The sequence below is a fragment of the Daktulosphaira vitifoliae genome, unplaced genomic scaffold (genome assembly GCF_025091365.1).
Source record: "Daktulosphaira vitifoliae isolate Bord-2020 unplaced genomic scaffold, ASM2509136v1 Scaffold_4, whole genome shotgun sequence".
Taxonomy (NCBI): Eukaryota; Metazoa; Arthropoda; class Insecta; order Hemiptera; family Phylloxeridae; genus Daktulosphaira; species Daktulosphaira vitifoliae.
The window spans coordinates 18,330,545-18,351,788 of NW_026099575.1; the positions used below are offsets into that span (position 1 = coordinate 18,330,545).

Here is a 21,244-nt window from a genome sequence, read left to right on the forward strand (position 1 = left end):
TTGTTTTCATGGTGAAAATGACTACCGTATTCAATAATATGCTATTTTTGTGTTAAAATTTTTTGTATTTTATTTTATTATACCTGACAAAGGGAGTACACTGACTTCCATAAATATTATATAAATCAAATATATATATATGATATAGCATAGAAAGTTATACTTATTTAAATTTTTTTGCTTATTTAAGTTGAGAAAAATATCTTTGAAATTTGAACTAGCAGCTTAAATTGTCTTTTTTATCATCCAACGTACAGTTGCGGAGTCGGTAATACTTGCTTCCCATCACTTGTGGAGTACAAGGTTCCAACCCACTTATGGCAATGCATTTTTTTCTTAATTCTTTTTAAGTTGGAAAAAATTTTCTACTCATTTGATTTTTATCTCTTTTAGATTCAATAGCTTCAATAAAGATCAAGGATCCCATTACTGTAATCGCCCCTCGTGAGAAGAAATTTCTTATTCATTTTAAAATTATTTTATTATATAGTATTAGCTTCGATGCGAAGCTGAGAAGGTATTTTTTTGTGACTATCATTTGTTTTCTTTACTCTCACATGACCTACTTCTTTTTTAACAATACGTCAAATGATTATAAATGGTAATATCTTCAACTATAGTTGAAGATATTACCCTCAAAAATTAAAAAAAAATTCTACTATATTAATTAAAAAGTTACTTCGCCCACATTCTCCATATAGATAATTAAAATTATTCATTTCTAATGTTTTCAAAGTATTTATTGATGAATTAAGTATATATTAGGTGTCAACTATAAAATTAAATAATTTTACTTTGTTTTTTATTAATTTCTTGACTATGGTCATTGGTTCATTGTAAATCGATGATACTTGAGGAATTGGTTTTTTAACATAAGTACAATGTTTTTTTTAACCTTCCATATAATTTTTGTAATTTTTGCTGATTGTATTTTGGATCTTTAGTAGGATTCATTATAGTAAGTTCGATAAATTATTATATAATCACGAGAAAAATATTAGAAATTAAGAATAAAGGATGAAAAAAAGATTTAGAGAAAAGAAAAATATATTATCTGTGAATCAGTCACTTAATGTTAGACCTGCAGTAATTATTTCAAGAATGTAAATGAAAAAATAAAATATCATCATTCCACTGATAAATTTATGTTTTTATTGAGAATAAGAATTTTACAGCTTATTATTATTCATTATTATGTACATATTTCCTCCATTTCTTTTATGTAGGTTTATTGAAAACGTTTTATAACTATTTTCACAAATTCAAAGAGATTTTTTTTTATCAATGTAAAATGAATGCTGACCCTGTTGAGATAATTGAATTTTATTCATTATTTTCTCTTATATATGAACAGGTGAAACTTTAATTAATTTTTAAATGGATAAAAATAAAATATATATGGTTAAGAAACTAAAGTTATGCATATTGGTGGTTGTTTAATAGATGAAAATAAAGTGATTTAATTTAAAAAATAAAATGTGAGTCAGGTTCAAGTATAATATGTACTAATATAATAATTGTAGAGATTTGACATATAAATATATCTTTATAAGATTTAAAACAACTACAGAATTAATCTAAATGAATAAATATATTTAATTTTATATAAAAGTTTCATGGTTTTTAATCAGGCTACTAATCCAGCCTTATGTCTGCATCGTTGCATTAATGCTCGCAACATAAATTGTTTACGTGAAAGTGTTCGTACTTGTTTCAAAAATACTTCTAAATCTATCACTCCTCTTCTTAATGCTTCTCCCATATAATAAATGGCATCTTCTGTAGCTGCTTCTTCAGCAAATGCATTTAAAATTCTAAATAAAATTTAATCCAATTAGCAATTATAAACGAAAATTCAAGGATAATTTAGAATGGTGATTTTTTTTTATCATAATTCACTCAATTAGACACAAAAAACAATTAAATTTTTTTTCTTCTGATTTTTCATTACACATTATTCTTGAATTATTAGCTATGCAATACTTTTTAAGTTAATTCCTTATGCTTTTGTAAGGGTGTCAATATTATTTTTTCAAATGGACACACGTATTTTGAATTTAATAAAATTGTTGAAATTTTAGTAAATGCCATTTGAATTTTTAACATAACTTTATTTGTTTATTAGATAGTATTAGTAAGTAAGGAAACAGTTATATTGTTATAAACAATGAGATCAATAGAAACCCGTTTCTTACTTACTGAACACTTATATAATAAGATAATATATGAGGGATTACAATTACAGATAGCTAATTGTTTTTTTATATCATTATTGCATATACTGAGTGTTTACTATCAATTATGATTATCAACAGATATGTATTCGGTATTGCTAGTTGGTGTATTTAAAAATGTTAACTCACAAAAATGTGCCTTATGACCACACTTTAAGAATATATTTTGGGTATCAAAACTTTAAAGTTTTATATCTAATAAGCAAATAAAGTTATGCTAAAAATTCAAATGTCATTTACTGTTTAAATAAAACTTCAACAATTTTATTAAATTCAAAATACGTGTGTCCATTTGAAAAACTTAAGTTGACACCCTTACAAAGCATAAGGAATTAATTTAAAAAGTATTGCATGGCTAATAATTCAAGAATAACATGTAAATTAAAGGTCAGAAAAAAAACATTTTAATTATTTTTTGTGAGTAATCGAGTAGGTTATAATAAAAAAATCACACTGTCTAATTAGATATTTATATTTAATTTATTCATACACGGTTGTTCAGTAAGGAAACAGTTAAATTGGTACCAACAATGGGAACTATAACAACCCGCTTGCTTACTTATTGAATATTCTATTTACTTGGCAATAATACTATTGTACTTCAAATAACACATTAAAAAATTCAATTATTGAAAAATTTAAACAAATAATTATTTATTTTAGTAAATACATAAAGAATTTAAAAAATATCTTTAACTATCAAGTAAAATTAAAACTATATTAAAAATATTATTAATTTAAAAAACTAAAAAATATTAAAAATATTAAACTCAAAGCCACAAAAAAATTAATGAAAAGTCGTGGATACGTATTTCGGAAACAATGTTACCATTATCAACGCTAAACACATACTATTATGTATTATGTATTAGCGTTGATAATGGTAACATTGTTTCCGAAATACGTATCCGCGACTTTTCATTAATTTTTTTGTGGCTTTGAGTTTAATATTTTTAATATTTTTTAGTTTTTTAAATTAATAATATTTTTAATTTTACTTAATTAATTAGCCACAAGTGATCAATTTTTATTATATTATTTAACTATCAATTTAACCAACAATTTGAGTTGAGCATTAGATTTCCTCACTATCAAAATATATAGAACCTTAATTCATGTATACAAAAAAGTATAATTACTGTTTATAAAGTGGAGCAGTAGTTGTAACTGCATCATCAATATCAATATTGTCTTCTACAGATAATTTTGATATAGCTATTTCAAGTTCAATCTCTTTATCACGCAACACTTGAATGTTTTGTTCTAGTTCTATCTAAATTAAAAAAAAGAAGTTAGTGTTTAAAATATTATGTCATATTAATATTACCTTTTCTTTATTAAGGCTTGTTAAAATTGAATCCAATTTATTTTTTCCCAAGGTTAATTCTCGTTGAGACTGTAAAAGTATATCTAATTCTGCTTTATTCTGAGCCATTTGTTCATTAAAACGTCTTCGTACTTTATCTTCAATGGCAGAGAGCAACGATGCTTTAATATGTTCCTCAGTAATTGTGCCACCATCACTTAACTTGTTTCATAAAATTTAAGCAATTAGGTTATCTTTTAAAGTTAATATTTATTAAATATTACGTTAAAGAAATTTCCAAAAGTCTTAAGAATAGTTAAAAAATACTTTAAAAACTAAACAATTTATTGGAATGAAAATTGTTTTATAATATCTGCCTTTACACAATTTCATTTAATATTAAAATTGAAATAGGAACTATTTTTATTCAATAATTTGTTTTATAGTGCATGTTAATTTAATAATATAAAAAATGTATAGAATCTCAATTACTTAACATTGTTGTTACATTCCTACATTCTACGACTTGTTAATTCTATTTTAAAATTTTTTAATATACTATGAAAAAATTTAACATTAAAATACTTACCCCTGTTGCAGTATTAGGTAAATTACCAGATGTTGGATATGGAGGATATTCAGGTTTAACTGATGTATTTTGTTGAGGATATGGAATATTATGTGACGAATTTTGAATGGGATATGGAGGTGTATAAGGTGCAAAACTAGCTGTATTAGCTGAACTTGTTGGATATGAAGGAGTAGGAAACTGACTGTTATATAAAGGATAAGGAGTTGTAGTATTACTATGGTAAGTCGTTGGAATATTAGATGTGGCAGAAGTAGGTTGTGATGAAATTGGTGGATATGGTAGCATCACATTTGAATTATTTCCACTATACGCTAATGTAAAATATAATAAAATTACAAAACATAATTAGTATATGATAATATAAAAAAAACATAATATTTAAATAGATTGTAAATATTAAACTCTAAGCTTTTAAAAGTGGAAGAACGGAAAAAATAATGGCCTATGGAACATTCTACGTACAACCATAAACATTTTTTCTTCCCGTTATATTCTAAAATTTGTTCTTATATTATATATCATATTTGTTATACATCAAAAATTTTGAAAAACTTGAAGTTATGATAAATATGCATTATAAATTTTGAATGCTGTTCTCCTATAGGAAAACTGAAAATTATATAGGCAACAGTATTTTATCAGAAAAAAAATATTTCAGTCAAAAAATAATTTAACAAAACTATAATATAGCTAAATAGTATTTTTGGGCGAACAAAACTAATCTGAAAAGTATTTTAGCTGATCTACATTTTTAGAGATAAAATTTACTATTATTTGAAATAAAATGATTAAATTGAAATTTGTTGACTTATAATGTGTATACTATAATTAGTTTACTAGAATTTTAGCAGTTATCTTTGAGTATTAAATTATTTTATTATAACTCTTTACAAATTAGTGAAAATTAATAACTATTAGTAATCCATAATTATTATAAAAACGGTAGCACAGTGGGATCGTGGCACAGTATGGACGTGGTATAGTTGGGACAAGTATAGATAATATCTGATAATGATTAAAATCACAATTATAAAAAATGTATCAATGCAAATTTGTAGATAGTGTTTAATTTTAAGAAATTGGTGGATTATTCCAAAAACAAAATAAACACATATTTCTTTAATTATATCCTGATTAGTTGTTCTTTGTTTAAAAGTATAATATATGAATAAATAATAATTATAGTAATTAAATGTAATATGAAATTGATATTCAATAATTTAATATTGTAATATTTATGAAGATATAAAAATAATAAAGTAGTATATATCTTTACTTTTAACGTGAATAATAATTTAAAGGGCATGATGCAATATTTTTCAATAAAAAATGTTTGTTACTTATGAATATACTGAACTACAAGGAACTTTCATCAGAATCAAAAATATATTTTTCTAAATCAACTTTTTGCGCTGTTTTCAAATCTGAAATTAGACTTTTTTTTATCAATTCTTAGTTTAGATATTATTACTAATTTTTTAAAAATGTGTGTATACATATAAAGAACAAATGAAAAAAAAAAAAATTTATAGTCCTTTTAAATGGTAATAATATTAATTTAATTATAGCAGGTTTATAAACATTTTTTAACAAAACAGGAATGAAAAAGGGAAAGAGATCTATTTTAGAGGAACTAGATCTGAAATGAATTGACTATAGTACTGTAAGATTAAAATACTGTTAGACAAAAATATAGTTTGATAGTAATACTTTCAGCTATTCTATGAACTATTGTTTTTCAAAATGAAACATATTTCATTTAAGATATATTTAATGATATCAGAATTATAGGAACATTTTGAAAAATTAACTTTTAATGCAAAATTAATAATTTTGAATGCTCCGCATGAGTTGTTAAAGGGTCCGATTTTCAAAAAAAAATATGTCTAGTAAAAGAGATAATCAAATGTATTTATAATAAAATTTTGTTTTGATTCATTCATTTTTTAAAAATTTTCTCATCACATTTAACAAATGTGATATCTGGATTAATAATTTTAAAAATATATATAGAATCAATTCAATAAAATTATTTTTTTTAAATAACAAAACTTTAATTTATGAAATTCAATATCAAATACACAAATAAAAAAATAGTAGTATTAAAAAATATTTTACTTACGCATTTGGGTAGGATAAGGCACAGGGTTTACAGCTGGATCAGTTCGAGTTACTGAGTATACAGGTGGTGTTTCAGAGAATGTTACTGTCATAATTCCAATCAATTCCAGCAGATTGGAAGTAGTCTAATTATCAAAGTATAACATTAAAATTTACTACTAAAAATATCTTAATCATTTTATTAATACATTACCGGTGTCCAATTATGCAAATATGGCAAATAAATTTTTCCATTATGATCTACATACATTGACATTTTAATACGCATATCAACAGTAGGTTTAACATAACAAATAGGTGCATTATTCGGGTGTGTATCCATGAGCCAAATACAAATTGGAATATGGTATGTAGTGCCTGAAATAGTACAAACATAATATTTATGATAGATGAACTTTGATAATTTGATAAAAATTTTACCTTTAAAAATAACTGGTATTGTTCCACTTAAATTTATTAACTTTTTTTCAATTCTGTTTGAGAACACTAAAAGTAAATAATAAAAATTATGATAAAATAGTATATTTAACTTTTCAATTGTTCTTATTTAAATTTATTTTTAATTCGGTATTTTTATTTTTTAATTTTGGTTAGCTCTAATAAATAAATAAAAATGATAGTTTTCAAAAAAAAAGTTAGTATAAATACTAATACTATGGGCTAGTATAATTATTAACTATGAAGATAAGGATTACTTGGTACAAATTTTGTTTTAAACTCAAAAATTGTTAAAAATCAGGTCAAATTATATTCTTGTTTACTTAAAAAAGCTCTTTTGCTATATGTTACAAAGAAATAAAAGAGTACAAATTTTAAGGAATATTTCAAAGAGAAAAGTAATAAAATATAACTTTATATTACTGTGCAAGATTGTTCAAAGTATTATAAATTTAGTTAATAACTGATAAGCTTAAAAAAAACTATTTCAATAGAATATAAGAAATACTTACAAAAAGTTTCATAGTTACAAATAAGACCATGATAACTATTTAAGGCTTTTATAATTTCTTTTTTTGTTTGTTCAGGAAACTTATACTGGAAAAAATTATAACCACAATAATATCAATAATATACATGATACACATAACATACATACATATTTGTTATTTTAATAAATTTTACATAGACAAAAATAATAAAACATTTAAAAATATTTTTACAACGCATTTCTGAAAGAAGTTTTTTTTTTATTTATATACAAAATGATTTTTTTAATATTAGCCACTTGAATTCTCTTAAAATAATAATTATGTTAAGAAAATTGTTTTTGGTACTCTTTTTTACGTTTTTTTAGTTTCATATATTTCTTGATTTATTAAATGTTAAATATTTTTTTAGTTCATCCCTTATGCTTTATAAAAGTGTCGACTTTTTTTTTTAATAGCCAAATTCATATTTAATTAACTTTTAGAATAAAAAAATTAGGAAAATAACTGGTGAAAAAAAAATTTTTGACTCATTATTTTGAAAATTATTTAAAAAATTAATAATAAAATTAAAAAAAAAGTTAAATATAATTGAAGATTTTAGCAGTTATTTTCATACAGCAAAGCAATTATTTTTACAATTACAAAGGAGAACTTTAGCCTCTTGGCAATAATATTATTGCACACTAATTTTTAATTATATTTTACTAAATACTCTATATCATAATTGAAATTGAGAAAAATTTAACTTACCATAGTCAAATATGACTTTAAGCGACTTTCTTCAATACGAATCATTTTTAGATGGTTAAACCTATATAACAATATAATTTTCTTAAGTGTTTGTAACTTTTTAGTCTTGAAATAATGTAACAGGAACTAGCATTTTGCAATATGCATTATAATTTGGGTATAATTAATTATTAGAGTAAATTTTGATTATACCAAGCGATAATTGTTCAGAAAATATAGTTTGAAATTAAGGATAATTTCTATCTTAAGACAGAAGGCTAACTATACTTAATGATGTTGGCTTTATCTACCAACGCCTATTTTTCTGAGGATCTGTAAATAAATCTCAATTAATTCAAACAGATAAAATAAGAAATCTCATGAATTATAAATCAATTTTAATACAACCAATTGGGCACATAAAAATCGATATACCTAGAATGAGCAAAAAGTTTGTTAAAAAATAGAGCCTTTTCAGTCTTTCTAAAATCATGTCCTAAATTAAAAAATTAACTCACTATGTGCTTAAACACAGCTAAAATTTTAAATTATTGTTGATAATAGAAATTAGTTTTAAGTTATAAAATATTTTATAAAAACGATTGAAACAAAAAATAGCTGATGTAGTATTAATATTATTTATATATAAATTAATGCCAGTAAATTAAGAAGTATTAATATTATGTTCATATTATTCATATAAACTTACCTATTACAACAGTGCCACCTTTAATATAAAAAACAAAACATATTTTGTTGCTGTTTTGAGAAAATTTAAAAAACTTTGTTAATAAGTAATTCAATAAAAAATATGTATACTTTGATTACGACTTCGTCAAGAAATATGTGTATAACCATTGGCTTTTCAATATCATAAGCATATCAAACTGTTATCTGAATAGAACTGTTCCAAATTATTATCGAGAAGGCGCTATCTACTTAATTATTTTCAAATAGCGTATAATGGTATATTAATTTAAATGACTTGGTAGAATATTTTTACAATTCATTCTAACTTTGAGAACCAATAGAATAAGCTAACATAGAACTAAGTACTGTAGTATAGTAATTTAATTTTTACACTTACGAAAATATAATTTTCATAGTTTATGAAGATAATTTGAACTTGCATGTACAAAGTATATATAACATGAACTATGTCTTACGCAAAATCGTTAAAAATATAAATCATTATTATTATCAAAAATTAAATTTTTTTTTTCAGAAATTAATAATATCTTATATTCTATAATAAAAAAAAAATTGTTTCTCTCCCCTTTGAAGTAGTATCAACTTAAATGTTTAAAACGAAAACATTTTGCTAACTTAAAAATAAGAGAATGATTGGTCAATAACAACTTTTGAATCAGTATTTTAAAAGATATTAGGACTTTTATATTATGGCGGGAGAAGTAGTGTGGTTTATATATGCACAGAGATACGAATAATCAGACCCACTTTACTCCTCTAGCCTTATTAGTACAAGTGTTAATATCTTTTAAAATACTGGTTCAAAAATTGTTGCCGACCAGTTATTTTCTGAATTAGATAATTTTTTATTTTATAAATTAATTAAATATGAATGTTTCTATTTATAAATTATAGAACATAGGATACTATTAACTTCTGAAAAGAAAAAATTGTTATGTTATATATTTTTAAAGATTTTGCTTGAAGTATAGTTAAACCATCACCTTATAAATACACAGATAATAAAGACTACAGAAGTTTCAACCTAGAAGCTCCGAAAGAAATTTCCTTAAAATCCCCTTATGTAAAAAAAAAAGGTCTCCAACATAATGTGAGGCCTTTTGGCACAATCAAACTGATTCTAAGTGCTTAAATTTGTGATGGTGTCACGTTATCATTATTGTGAAAATTTATTATAATAAAATACAGATGGCACATCCGCTTCCTGAGACTGATGAATTACCAATTAATATTTATTGTTAAATTGGCAATAGTCCAAATTATTATAAAAACCCAAATGACTTGGCCATCTTGGTCTGTTGACTCCAGTGCCTTGTGTCGTTCATCAGTAACAGTACTCAGTTGTCACTGTCCCGCTTATTGCTTAAAGTAAAGTCTTTGTTTTTCCTTTTTAACCTATCTACTCTCTTCCTCAACATTTCAGAGTACTTGTGTCTTGCACCTCATACTCTGTTAACCTTGTTCTTTGTCCTCTCCTATACTCAAAGTATTTGTGTCTTGCACTTATTCTGCAACTCATACCTAGGTGTTACCCTTATTCCTTTCCTATAACAATAGCCTTTCGACACCCACATCTAACCCGTAGTGTAAGCCGAGTACGGTGACTGCTGTATGACAACACGCACGTGAATACCTAGACAGCAGGCTACTCCTTATCCTCATCTTCTTCGTACGCTTTTACTTTCTGCTTTGTGTTACGACAAATTTTTCAATTATTTTATAGTATAATCAAAAAATTGTTTTTTTATTAACATTTACATAGGCACAATCCATAAGATCTAGAGAACACTTAGTGCCCTCCTCTAAAGTTGAAAATGACACATAAATTTATATACTTTAAAGGAGAGAAGAAATAAACTAATTGTGCTTAAGAATATTTAATTGTCTTACAATACACACTTAGCAAAAGTTTTTTAACTATTGATAGGAGGTTGCCCATGGAAAAAAAAAGTTTTTTTTTAATAAAAATTGAGAGTGGGACTATTAGATAATTCCCTAACTTTTATGAGATATCTTATAATAACTAGCTAGGATAATTATAAATATATTTAGAGTTTTTAAATGAAGGATTATTGTTTTGTATTTTAGTAAAACTTAACAAATTGAATAGAGTGAAATAAATTATACAAGCATATAAAATAAAAACAATAAAAACTAAAAAAGGGTGTTTAGTAAATAAAATACTAAAAATGATGGTATTATAGTATAATATATAAACTAACAAATACAACTTCTTTCTATTTTTTTTCCAGAATATTTCTTAAGTTATTTAAGGTTTGTGATTCTTCAGAGCTGTCACTAAATGTCTTACTACCTAAAAATAATTAAACAAGTTATTTGTTAGTTACATTATTTTAAATTAAAATATAACTAATTCATAAAGTAAATTCAGTTTCATATTTATGAAATATTAAAACACCATAGTGTAAAAGGAGTTAAAAAAAAATAAACCCAGCACAGTGGGGTCGCGGCACAGTGGAGACGTAGCATAGTTGGGTCAAGTATAATGATATCTGACAGTGATTAAAATCACTACCACAAAAAACGCTTCAATGCAAATCTGTAGATAGTGTTTAATTTTAAAAAATTGGTGAATTATTGCAAAAGCTACATGATCTCCTATTTCCTTATTTATATCCTGATTACAAGTTTTATGATTTATAAGTGTAATATATTTATAATATATAAATAAATAAAGGGAAATGGTCCAATTAAAAAAAAAATAATGTTGCATAAAAGAAGAATATAAATACTACTTAAATACTACTTATTATAAAAAAATTATTATAAAAGTATTATAAAGTTAAACAAATTAAAAATAATTTTTTTACAAAAATCGTATTTTTTTTATTAACTTTAATGTTTGTTTTCACCATGAAAACACTTTCAAAAGTTAATTTTTTGTGAAAAAGTTGTCAATTTGAATACTCTCTGTGGGCAGGTAAAGGGTCAGATTTATCAAAAAAGTATACCAAATGATAGGTAAGTACCTTACGTATTTATATAATAAAAAATCATATTAATTTGATCATTTTTACTTAAACTGTTACTTAAAACTGCCATAAGTTTTAAGTAAAAAAAAAATTGCAAAATGTCGAAAATTAACAATTTTTAAGTTTGTAATTTTTTTTTGGTGATTTCCCACATTTACAGGGAACGAGGACAATTTTTTCAATTTTTGATAGTAATGTGTTTGACTATATACAATTTGTGATCTTTTGACGTATCGTTGAAAGAAATCGGTTCGGTGAAAGCTGAGAAAAAGTGGTAACAGACACAAAAAAAAACACATCATAGTAAAATTAATACCTTCTCAGCTTTGCATCAAAGTTAAAATTGTATATTTTATAGTAAAGTAAAAAAATATTTAACTTAGAGAGCCATAAAAATAACTAAAAACTATATATATATGTATTCCAGTAAAAATGTTTCATCATCAGCCCTAAACATATACAGTACTGTTTATCTGGACCTTTGTTTAGATATACTTAGTAACTAAAATTATTTTATTGTTTTCAATCATAAAATTATAATTGTCATTTTTTTTATGATGAATTAATGCAATATAATCCTATACAATGCCCCCATTTTGATTATGATATACTGCAACAGTATATATTGGAAAACCAACTTATTTCACTAATTTATGTACAAGGTATTCAACAATCAATATAGGATTGCATGTATTCTGTAATAATAACATTAACCTTTTCTGTAGCACGTAATAAAATGAAGCCTTATTGTATTAATGATCTAATGAAACTAAACATAAAATTTTAATAAATTCAGCACACCCTTAGCAAAAATCTTATGCACACCTATTATATTCATAAAAGTAAATATTTATGGAAAATTTCATAAAATATGAAGCTTAGAATTATTCAATTCTACTATAAAATAAAATAAAGGACTTTTTCTTCTTTTTTATAGCTTTAAATTAGCATAAAATTTAATTAGTTTACTACTTGTTAAATGATGATTAATTACCCCCATATTGCTTTCTTTATTTTTGATAACAATCCTTCACCAGCATTTGGGAATGATTGGTTTTGTTCAGCTTGGGGTCCTAAAAACAAAGAGTTTTGTTTAAATTCAAAATTGATTAGAAAAATTGATCTCTAGATATCACAATAAATTGACACATTTTTGACATCAGCAAATAGTTTTCATATATTTAATACAGTTTTCCAATAATATTGATATTCTATAATAGTGGTTAAATAATATTTTTGAGACAAATAAAATCCTTTTATTAAACAAGCCACTAGAGCGGGTTACACAGTGCATCAGATTTTTCTAGATTTGACATTATGTATTTAATATTGCATTAATGGAAGTTATTTACATTAAACCATAATGAAAATGGAAAATAACCAAAATAAGATTTGATCGTAAACACTTAATTTTGGTAAAAATAAAGAATTTTATTATTAATTTGATTTATTACTAAGGTGTAGATTTTTAAATATAAGTGGTGCAGGAAACTCGGTCAATAAATTTCAAAGATTAAATTGATCATCTTACAAGTCAACAACAATTTTGTCATATTACTCTCTTAACTTGATTACCTATTAAAGTGTAATTCAAATTCTTAATGCCTATGGAAAAGTTAAAGGTCTTTGTATCAAAATATATTGTGAAATTACCGGCATATTTGCATAGAATTCATGTAATTTAAAAATTCGCCTTTTTTAAATTAGCTACCCATATTCAAAGTTTAATCAGTAATAAGTAAGAAAGATCTATTATTAACTCACTTTTTGATCAAAATAAAACAGCTTCATTATATCATCATTCAAGAAATACCTTTATCACTTACTTCTTAATTAAATAATCATAACACGAAACTCTTTTTATAAAATCACTGAGAGAAAATAATTAAAATGTGTAAACATCATGCATTGCTAAGCACAAATTAATATCATCCGTGCAAAAAATGTTGGGTTTTTACACCAGACTATACAAGATGGACATTGATTATTTTTAAATCATAACACTGAAAAAAAAAACCTTTCATCCTTAATTATTTGGTCCTTCTGAACCTCTCCCTTTGTAGTGGTCCTGAGAATAAATTTTTTATAGTTTCTAAGGTAACTTATAACAAAGTTTTTTTAAATAATTAAGCTTTTAAAATTCATATAATTAATCCATAAATGTGTATGTTAGTTAAAGTAACAAAATAACCCAAAAATATATAATACAACATATATAATTACTTACACTACAATAATAATTGTGTGAATACCTTGTAGTCTATTTAAAGAATAAAAATTATTTAATGAAATTCTTATTAGAATGTAAATACTATTTTTTATTGGATCTTTTTTCTAGATACTCACTTAAACCCATTTGTTATATTTAAACAAATGTGTCAAGTATTAAATGTGTAAGTACATAAATAAATATTAATTAAAATTTGTAATTTTGAACATATAGTTTTATACTTAGAATATAATTTTGAATACTCAATTTACTTAATTAAAATTAAATTTTTTATTTTTATTAAAACAATATATGATACATGTATTATTCCAGTGACATATTAAAAATGGGGTTATAACACCACCTTGATCAGATACCATAAATAAAATTTAAACGTATCTTTTCAAATTATTATATGACGACTAAAAAATTAACTTTATAAATTTTAAAAATATATACAGAGTGATCAAAATCTGGTAAGACACTCATTTTCTCAGAAAATAGAGAATTTTAAATTTTATTATAGAGAAAAAATATCAAGTTCAAAAAATTCTACAATAATATGTAGTCAAACCATTATTTTTTTCGTCCCTTCAAGGATAAAAACCCTTATTTATAATTTTCTTAAATGGGAACCCTTATTTTTAACTTTATAATATGATAGAAAAAAAAAAATACAAACAATTTTGTTCTTATAATTTTTTTTATCCGATTAACGTTCGTCTATTACAGCTTGTTAAAGTTAAGTGATTTTAGGCCCAGTTTCTATTGTCATTTTACTGTATTAAATACAGAAGTCATTATTTTTATTTGCTATTACATAAACCAAATTTTATTGATCAAGTTATGACAGGTATATTAGCTATAAAAATTTACTACGCACTAAATGAGTGATAATNATTTTTTTTATCCGATTAACGTTCGTCTATTACAATAATAGATTCAAATCGGGTTTACGGTGTATTATTAATAGCTAAGTTTATGGTTTTGTAAGACTAAAGGATCTAACAAAAATACTGGTTGCACTGCCACCGATATTATGAAATGTAATAAATGACAATATTTTTTCTCAAACTCAAAATCTTTAAACAATTATAAAACATAAACGGTTGTTCGGATAAAAAAAATTATAAGAACAAAATTGTTTGTAATTTTTTTTTTCTATCATAATATCAAATCAAAAATAGTGGTTCCCAATTAAAAAAATTATAAATAAACATTTTTATCCCTGAAGGGATAAAAAAAAATTTATTTAACTTCATATTATTGTAGAGTTTTATAAACTTAATAATTTTTCTTTTTACAAAAATTTTAAATTCTCAATAGTTTTTGAGAAAATAAAATTTTGATAAAAATCGTACCAGATTTTTATCACCCTAACAAATCAAATTTTTTCAATAAAGAAAGTAAAAAAATTTTTAAATGTTTATTTATAAGGCATTTCAAAATGCTCTTAGTGTACAAACATTTATTGCTATAAACTAGAGTACTATTGTTATTATTTTCTGCTATACTTTATTAAAATGAGATGGAAACATTTTATTATATGATATGCTAAAAAGGTGATAAAAAGATATATATTGTGAGACTGTCCTTGAAAAAATCTTGCGTATGTTGTTTTTAATATGACATATACTAAAAACTTACCATCTTTTTTGTAATTTATGCCTCTAATTGTTCCAGGAGTATCACTTTCAATTTCTGCATAAGCTTTAATCAAGGTCTCTTGTTTACTAGATAATGATTTAGGTACTTCTATTTTAATAATCACATAATGATCTCCATGATTATTAGAATTTACTCTTTTTAAGCCTTGTTTATTTAAACGAATTTTTGTGTGTGAACTAGTACCAGGAGATATCTGAAATGATAGATTGTGGTTATACTAAACATAAAAAATGAATTTAAAGCCTTTTATTACAATCAATATAAATATCAATATTTGACATTCAGAGTATTTTCTTTGATACAATTAAGTAAATAATAAAAATATGTTTTATAAAATAAATGAAAATCATTAATATATAGAAATAGAAATTCATGACTAGTTTGGTTTTTGTAAATTCATATGCATCATTACTTCATGAAAAATCAGGGGTTGTATTCTTATACATTACAAATTGTAGAAAAAAATGAACTAAGAAATATGTTACCTGTACAGTATGATCATCATAAATCCCCCTGATTCTAATAGATCCGCCTAACAATGCTTGTGATATAGATATCTTAGCTTCTGTATGAATATCTGAACCATCTCTCTTAAAGTAATCCGACTTTTCTACTTTAAAAGTAACAAATACTTCATTTCTGTTTACTACAATTCTAATAGTCTGTCCATCTTCAATTCCTGTAAGATACAAACTACAAATTTAATAAAAGTAAATTTCAGTTTTGAAAATCTTAAAAAGAATAAATTTTAGTCTTTTTTTAAAAAATATTTTCAATGTAGGTCTTTAATTTTTATTTCTATACATTTTTCTTTCTATTCTACATCTGTAGATATGATCATAGAGGAATATAAATAATGTATTGATAATTTTTTAATGAGCAAAAACATACTTATTGAATTATAAATCCATAAAAAGGTAAAAATTTTAAATTAATAACTAACCTGCAGGTACAGGAACTGTCACTTTATTACGTTGTACAGTACTTCCTTTACCATGACATTCCATACATGGATTTTTAATAATCACTCTAGTACCTTGGCAGGCTCTGCAAGTTGATTTCATCAAAAAGGGACCTATAATTTTAAAAAGAAAATAAATTTTTATTTAATGTAAATATTTGAATTAAAGTAATATTTTTTTTACCTCTTGATACTGTTTCCATTCCTGTTCCATTACAAATTGTGCATGTAGTTGCTTTATATCCTAATTCACAGCGTGTTCCACGGCATTTGGGACAGACATCAACTACATTTAATGAAATTTCTTTGTTAATACCTCGAGCAGCTTGTTCAAATGTTAATCGAACAACTACCTGAAAATGTTTGTAAAATATTTTAATAAAATATTTAAAAAAAAAATATTTATATGTTACTTCTTCAGCAGCTCCAAACCCAAAAGTTGAATCAGCAAAATCTTCCTGGTATGATCCAGAATTACCAAAGCCACTTTGGTTAAAAATCTTTCGAAAAAGTTCTTCTGCATCAACATTAGATTGGAAACTCCAAGAATTTTGATAATTTCCACCTCCCATTCCACCAGAACCGCCCATATTGTTTCCTGCTGAACCCCAGGTATCATATTCTTTTCTTCGATTTTCATCACCTAATACCTATAGAATAATTTTACAAAACTAAAATAACACAATTGATTATAAATTGTTAAATTCACAATATTTAAAAAAAACTAAGACCAGTACAAGTATATTATTTATTAAATATTCAATAATATACTAATATAAATTGAATTAAACCAATTCAATTATTACATTATAAAAAATTTTTTTTTTAAATATTGATATGATGTTATAATTTTAACAATATGTTTAAATATTGATGTTATAATAAATTTTAATAAATATAACATTCATATTATTTAAAATATTTACAGATAAGTCTTTAGTTTTATATTATATTACATAAACTGGCTATTCTAAAAATTTGAAAAAATTTACAGCGAAATGTTAGTTGTATTAAAAGTTATAGAGTTGTCAGTACGTATAAAATATTATAAAACTAAAGACATGGATATATCTCCAAATTTTCTAAATAATACAACAACTGAAAGCTTTAGTAAATTAATTGAAAAATAGATGAAATATAGTTGAATAACAAGGGACAATATTAATTATATATAAATTACTTTTAAATTAGAAATTAGAATGACGAGTTCTTAAATTTACTAATAAATATATTATTTTTCTTTAATTTTATATACTAATACTAAATTGATAAATAGAACAGTTAAATACATATTAAACCAACCTCGTAAGCTTCTGAAACTTCTTGAAATTTCTTACTTGCACTTGGATCGCCTTTATTTGTGTCTGGATGAAATTTTTTAGCTAACTGATAGTATGCTTTTTTAATATCTTTTTGTGAGGCATTTTTTGGAACACCCAAGATATTATAGAAGTCTTTTTTATTATTTAATTTTTTGCTAGTATGTACAAATTTATAACTTGTCTGTTGAACTGGATTTATAGCTGAAAATCGATAATATTATATGTATAATCAAACAATATTTACAAAATAAGAATTGATCACTTGTGGCTAATATTATTTAAAATAAAAAATTTATTAAAATATTAATTTTAAACTATGAATATAAAAAAAAATTAACTCAATAAACTACAAATATTACAAAAAAAAGGTATATGTTTAGTACTGATGGTGCTAACATTGTTCTCAAAAAATACATATATGTAATTCTTTATAGTAATTTTTGTGGTTCTTTACATTTAATTATTTTTTAATTTAAAGTATGTATTTAATTTTCAACAATTTTTATGATCTTAGAAAGACTTAAATTAAGTAAGTAGTTCTATCCTTATATATATTAAAATGTGACCTAAACATAACTTAATATATAACTGCCACATTAACTGTAATCATAAAAATAAAACTGACAAAGCCCAATTCTGATTTAATATAAATAATGAAAAATTTAATAAAATAATGTGTATAAATTTTCAATTTAATATTGAAAAAATTTAATTAATAAAATCAAATAGAAAAACTTTGCAAATTAGTACTTAATTATTCACTGTTAAGAACTAATTTAATAAATTATGTATTGATAAAAGAAAAGTCTTATACGATAAATTATAAAAATTTTTTAAATAATTATAATAATAATAAAAAATAATATGAATTAAAATGAACATTTTTGAAATTTTATTTAAATAAAGAATCGCCACATGATACATTGATTTCAATTGAAAATAATAATGATCAACGATATTATATTTAAAAATTGAAAAATACTAGAACAACACAAGTTGTGTGATAAAAAAGAATATAAATCCTTTTAAATAGTCTTAAAATAGAAATATATAAATAACCCAGAATAATATGTAGTAATTAAGTAAATTAATTGGTATTTAAGAAAAACCTTTGTAAATATTAAGTAACTAATACAGAACAGCAAGTTATTTATATTTATGGTTTGATAAATTTACAAATATATAAATACTAACAGTTATTTTTGAAATCATAAGTGGTTTATAATTTTAAAAATACTAAATAATACATATCATTTAACAACTTAAATATTTACAATCTTTATAAATAAATGTATAAAAATATTTATTTTTTTTTAAATAAATTAAATATTACCACGAATTAATGGTGGTTGTTTATTAATTAATGGATACTTGTGATATGCAGAAAAATGGCAACGGTTTAATTGTATGAATGACGGAGAAAATTTCTTAATAGGAACTAAGAAAAAAACACGTTTCATGTTACACGCCGGCATGTTCTCATAATTTCAAGCAGACAGAATTTAAGATAATTAATCAATACATTTGTTCATTCAAAAATTCTAATGAGTAATATAAAAACATTCTTACATAACTGTAAAATAAAATCACATGAGGTAAATAATTATAATAAAAAAGTAAAATTATTGATAACGAATACAATCATAGATAATCATTCATTAACTTTCTGTGATAAGGAGTCTTAACCGATAAAAAAATAAATCTTGCGCTCAATCTTTTTTATAAATTAATGCCAATTATTAATTAAAAATTAAAAACAAAAGTTTTTGTCATAGATAGTCTTAAATAAATACCAAATTACTCCTAAAAATCTGTACATTTTTTGTATTTCAATTTACAGAAATTTAAACTGAAAATATCTTTAAATTCTTATCTATTTTATGGTATATCTAAAGCTGGTTACATACGAAAAGGTTAGGGATAAAAACTGCTCATTTTTAAATTCATATATATATATGCTGTAGAACACAAATGAATAGAGATGGGATTTTTGACTCACTGATATGAATCAGTTCATTTGAATCAGTTCACTCAAATGAGTTGACTCAGTGAGTCAACTCACAAATCGTCGAATCTTTAAAGGCGCGATTCTGACTCGTGAGTTGTAGAAGTTTGTCGAACGCGAATTACAACTCGCAACTCACAAGGCATACTCATAGAGTGCCTTCTAAATGCGCCTTAATAGTTATCTTAGCTAGATTAATATCAAATATGAAATATCAATGAATTATTGTTTTACACAAATGTGAATAATAATTTATTTTACTCATTGTAAATAATTATTATTTATTAACTACTATTGTAAAATGAAATGTAATATTGCTATCAATAATTTTTTATTTATTATTTGTTTATATATATTGGAATTAAATTAAAGCCCGAAAGAAATGAGAATCAAATTCAAATTGTATGTACATTATTGAAAAAGTAGTTGGTTATTACTAATTAATAATTTTATGAGATAATGGGCCTCAAACCCTGATTTTTACCTTTAAGATGGTTGAGCTAATTTTTAGTTAAAACTTTTAATCATTCAATAGTTTGATTCCTTTTTTCTTCTGTTAAAATTTTAGATTCTCAATACATACCCACAATAGTTACACAAAAAGTAATTTATTTAGTTATTTGATGTTTATAAAATATTTTTCTATTAAATTGTTTAATATTTTTACTAATTATATTTAAATTTGTTAATTATTATTGAAATAAAAAGTAAATTTAAAATCTAAAAAAACTATTTTTTTATTAACATCAACAAATATTTTATTTATGTGTTAAATTAGGTATATAAATACAATGTAGGTATTATCAACGTTTAATGTTTAGTGCATGCAGTGAGAAAATAGGTCTCTTCTCTCGTATATTTCAAAATTTTCTTGTATGCAATTACAGGTCTATTCTTGAATGAATATTGTTCTAAAAACTAACATATTATGTATAATCTAGTCTTATTTATTTAAAATTTTACTCATTGTGTCAATGCTGTTCCCTGTGATTACAATAAATCTTGTGCACAAAATCGAAAATTGTGAAACACTTTATTTAATTTACGAAGGTATTTTATTTCATTTTAAAATGAATAAATCAAGTGTTATTTGGGATTTTTTTCAACTTGAAGCAGTTAATATTCATGTAAAGTGTGGACTTTGTCGTATAAAATTAAAAAATAATTATTCTTCGACTTCAAATTTAATTAGATATATTAAATCTAAGCATCCATTAGTAAATTTATTAAATAGACTCATGTAATAGAAGAGACGATTGATGACCCAAATGTTACTCCATTAACTTCTACTTCTGTAAGTTAAATCTATATATCACAATTCGCATGATTCAGAATTTATTGATAAGACGTTTTAAACTAAATTCAATTCTTAGTAGTCCACACTGAGTCATTGAGTCACAGTACCATGGCACACTGATTCAGCTCATTCAGTTCACCTAAAACAGTCAACTCTTTGAATTGACT

At 23.6% G+C, this 21,244-nt stretch overlaps 2 protein-coding genes across 3 annotated transcripts; both read right to left on the reverse strand.

Moving 5' to 3' along the window:
* Window positions 1-1,488: 1,488 nt before the first annotated feature.
* LOC126904417 (tumor susceptibility gene 101 protein) lies at window positions 1,489-8,779 on the reverse strand. The gene is made up of 10 exons (XM_050683441.1): window positions 8,621-8,779; window positions 7,933-7,993; window positions 7,204-7,288; window positions 6,674-6,739; window positions 6,447-6,610; window positions 6,255-6,378; window positions 4,130-4,443; window positions 3,562-3,762; window positions 3,374-3,507; window positions 1,489-1,814 (listed from the first exon to the last, which is right to left on the reverse strand). The coding sequence occupies exons 2-10, from the start codon at window positions 7,975-7,977 to the stop codon at window positions 1,628-1,630; spliced, it is 1,320 nt and encodes a 439-aa protein (XP_050539398.1). The 5' UTR covers window positions 7,978-7,993; window positions 8,621-8,779; the 3' UTR covers window positions 1,489-1,627.
* A 1,897-nt stretch (window positions 8,780-10,676) lies between these two features.
* On the reverse strand, window positions 10,677-19,392 carry LOC126904367 (protein tumorous imaginal discs, mitochondrial-like). 2 transcript variants are annotated; one of them, XM_050683360.1, is made up of 9 exons: window positions 19,109-19,392; window positions 17,756-17,976; window positions 16,867-17,103; window positions 16,638-16,806; window positions 16,436-16,567; window positions 15,978-16,171; window positions 15,472-15,685; window positions 12,610-12,688; window positions 10,677-10,936 (listed from the first exon to the last, which is right to left on the reverse strand). In XM_050683360.1, the coding sequence occupies exons 1-9, from the start codon at window positions 19,248-19,250 to the stop codon at window positions 10,933-10,935; spliced, it is 1,392 nt and encodes a 463-aa protein (XP_050539317.1). In that variant the 5' UTR covers window positions 19,251-19,392; the 3' UTR covers window positions 10,677-10,932. The 2 variants fall into 2 exon arrangements, with proteins under 2 accessions (XP_050539317.1, XP_050539318.1); XM_050683361.1 differs by lacking the exon at window positions 12,610-12,688 and having other exon boundaries at window positions 19,109-19,391.
* Between the last annotated feature and the right edge of the window lie 1,852 nt (window positions 19,393-21,244).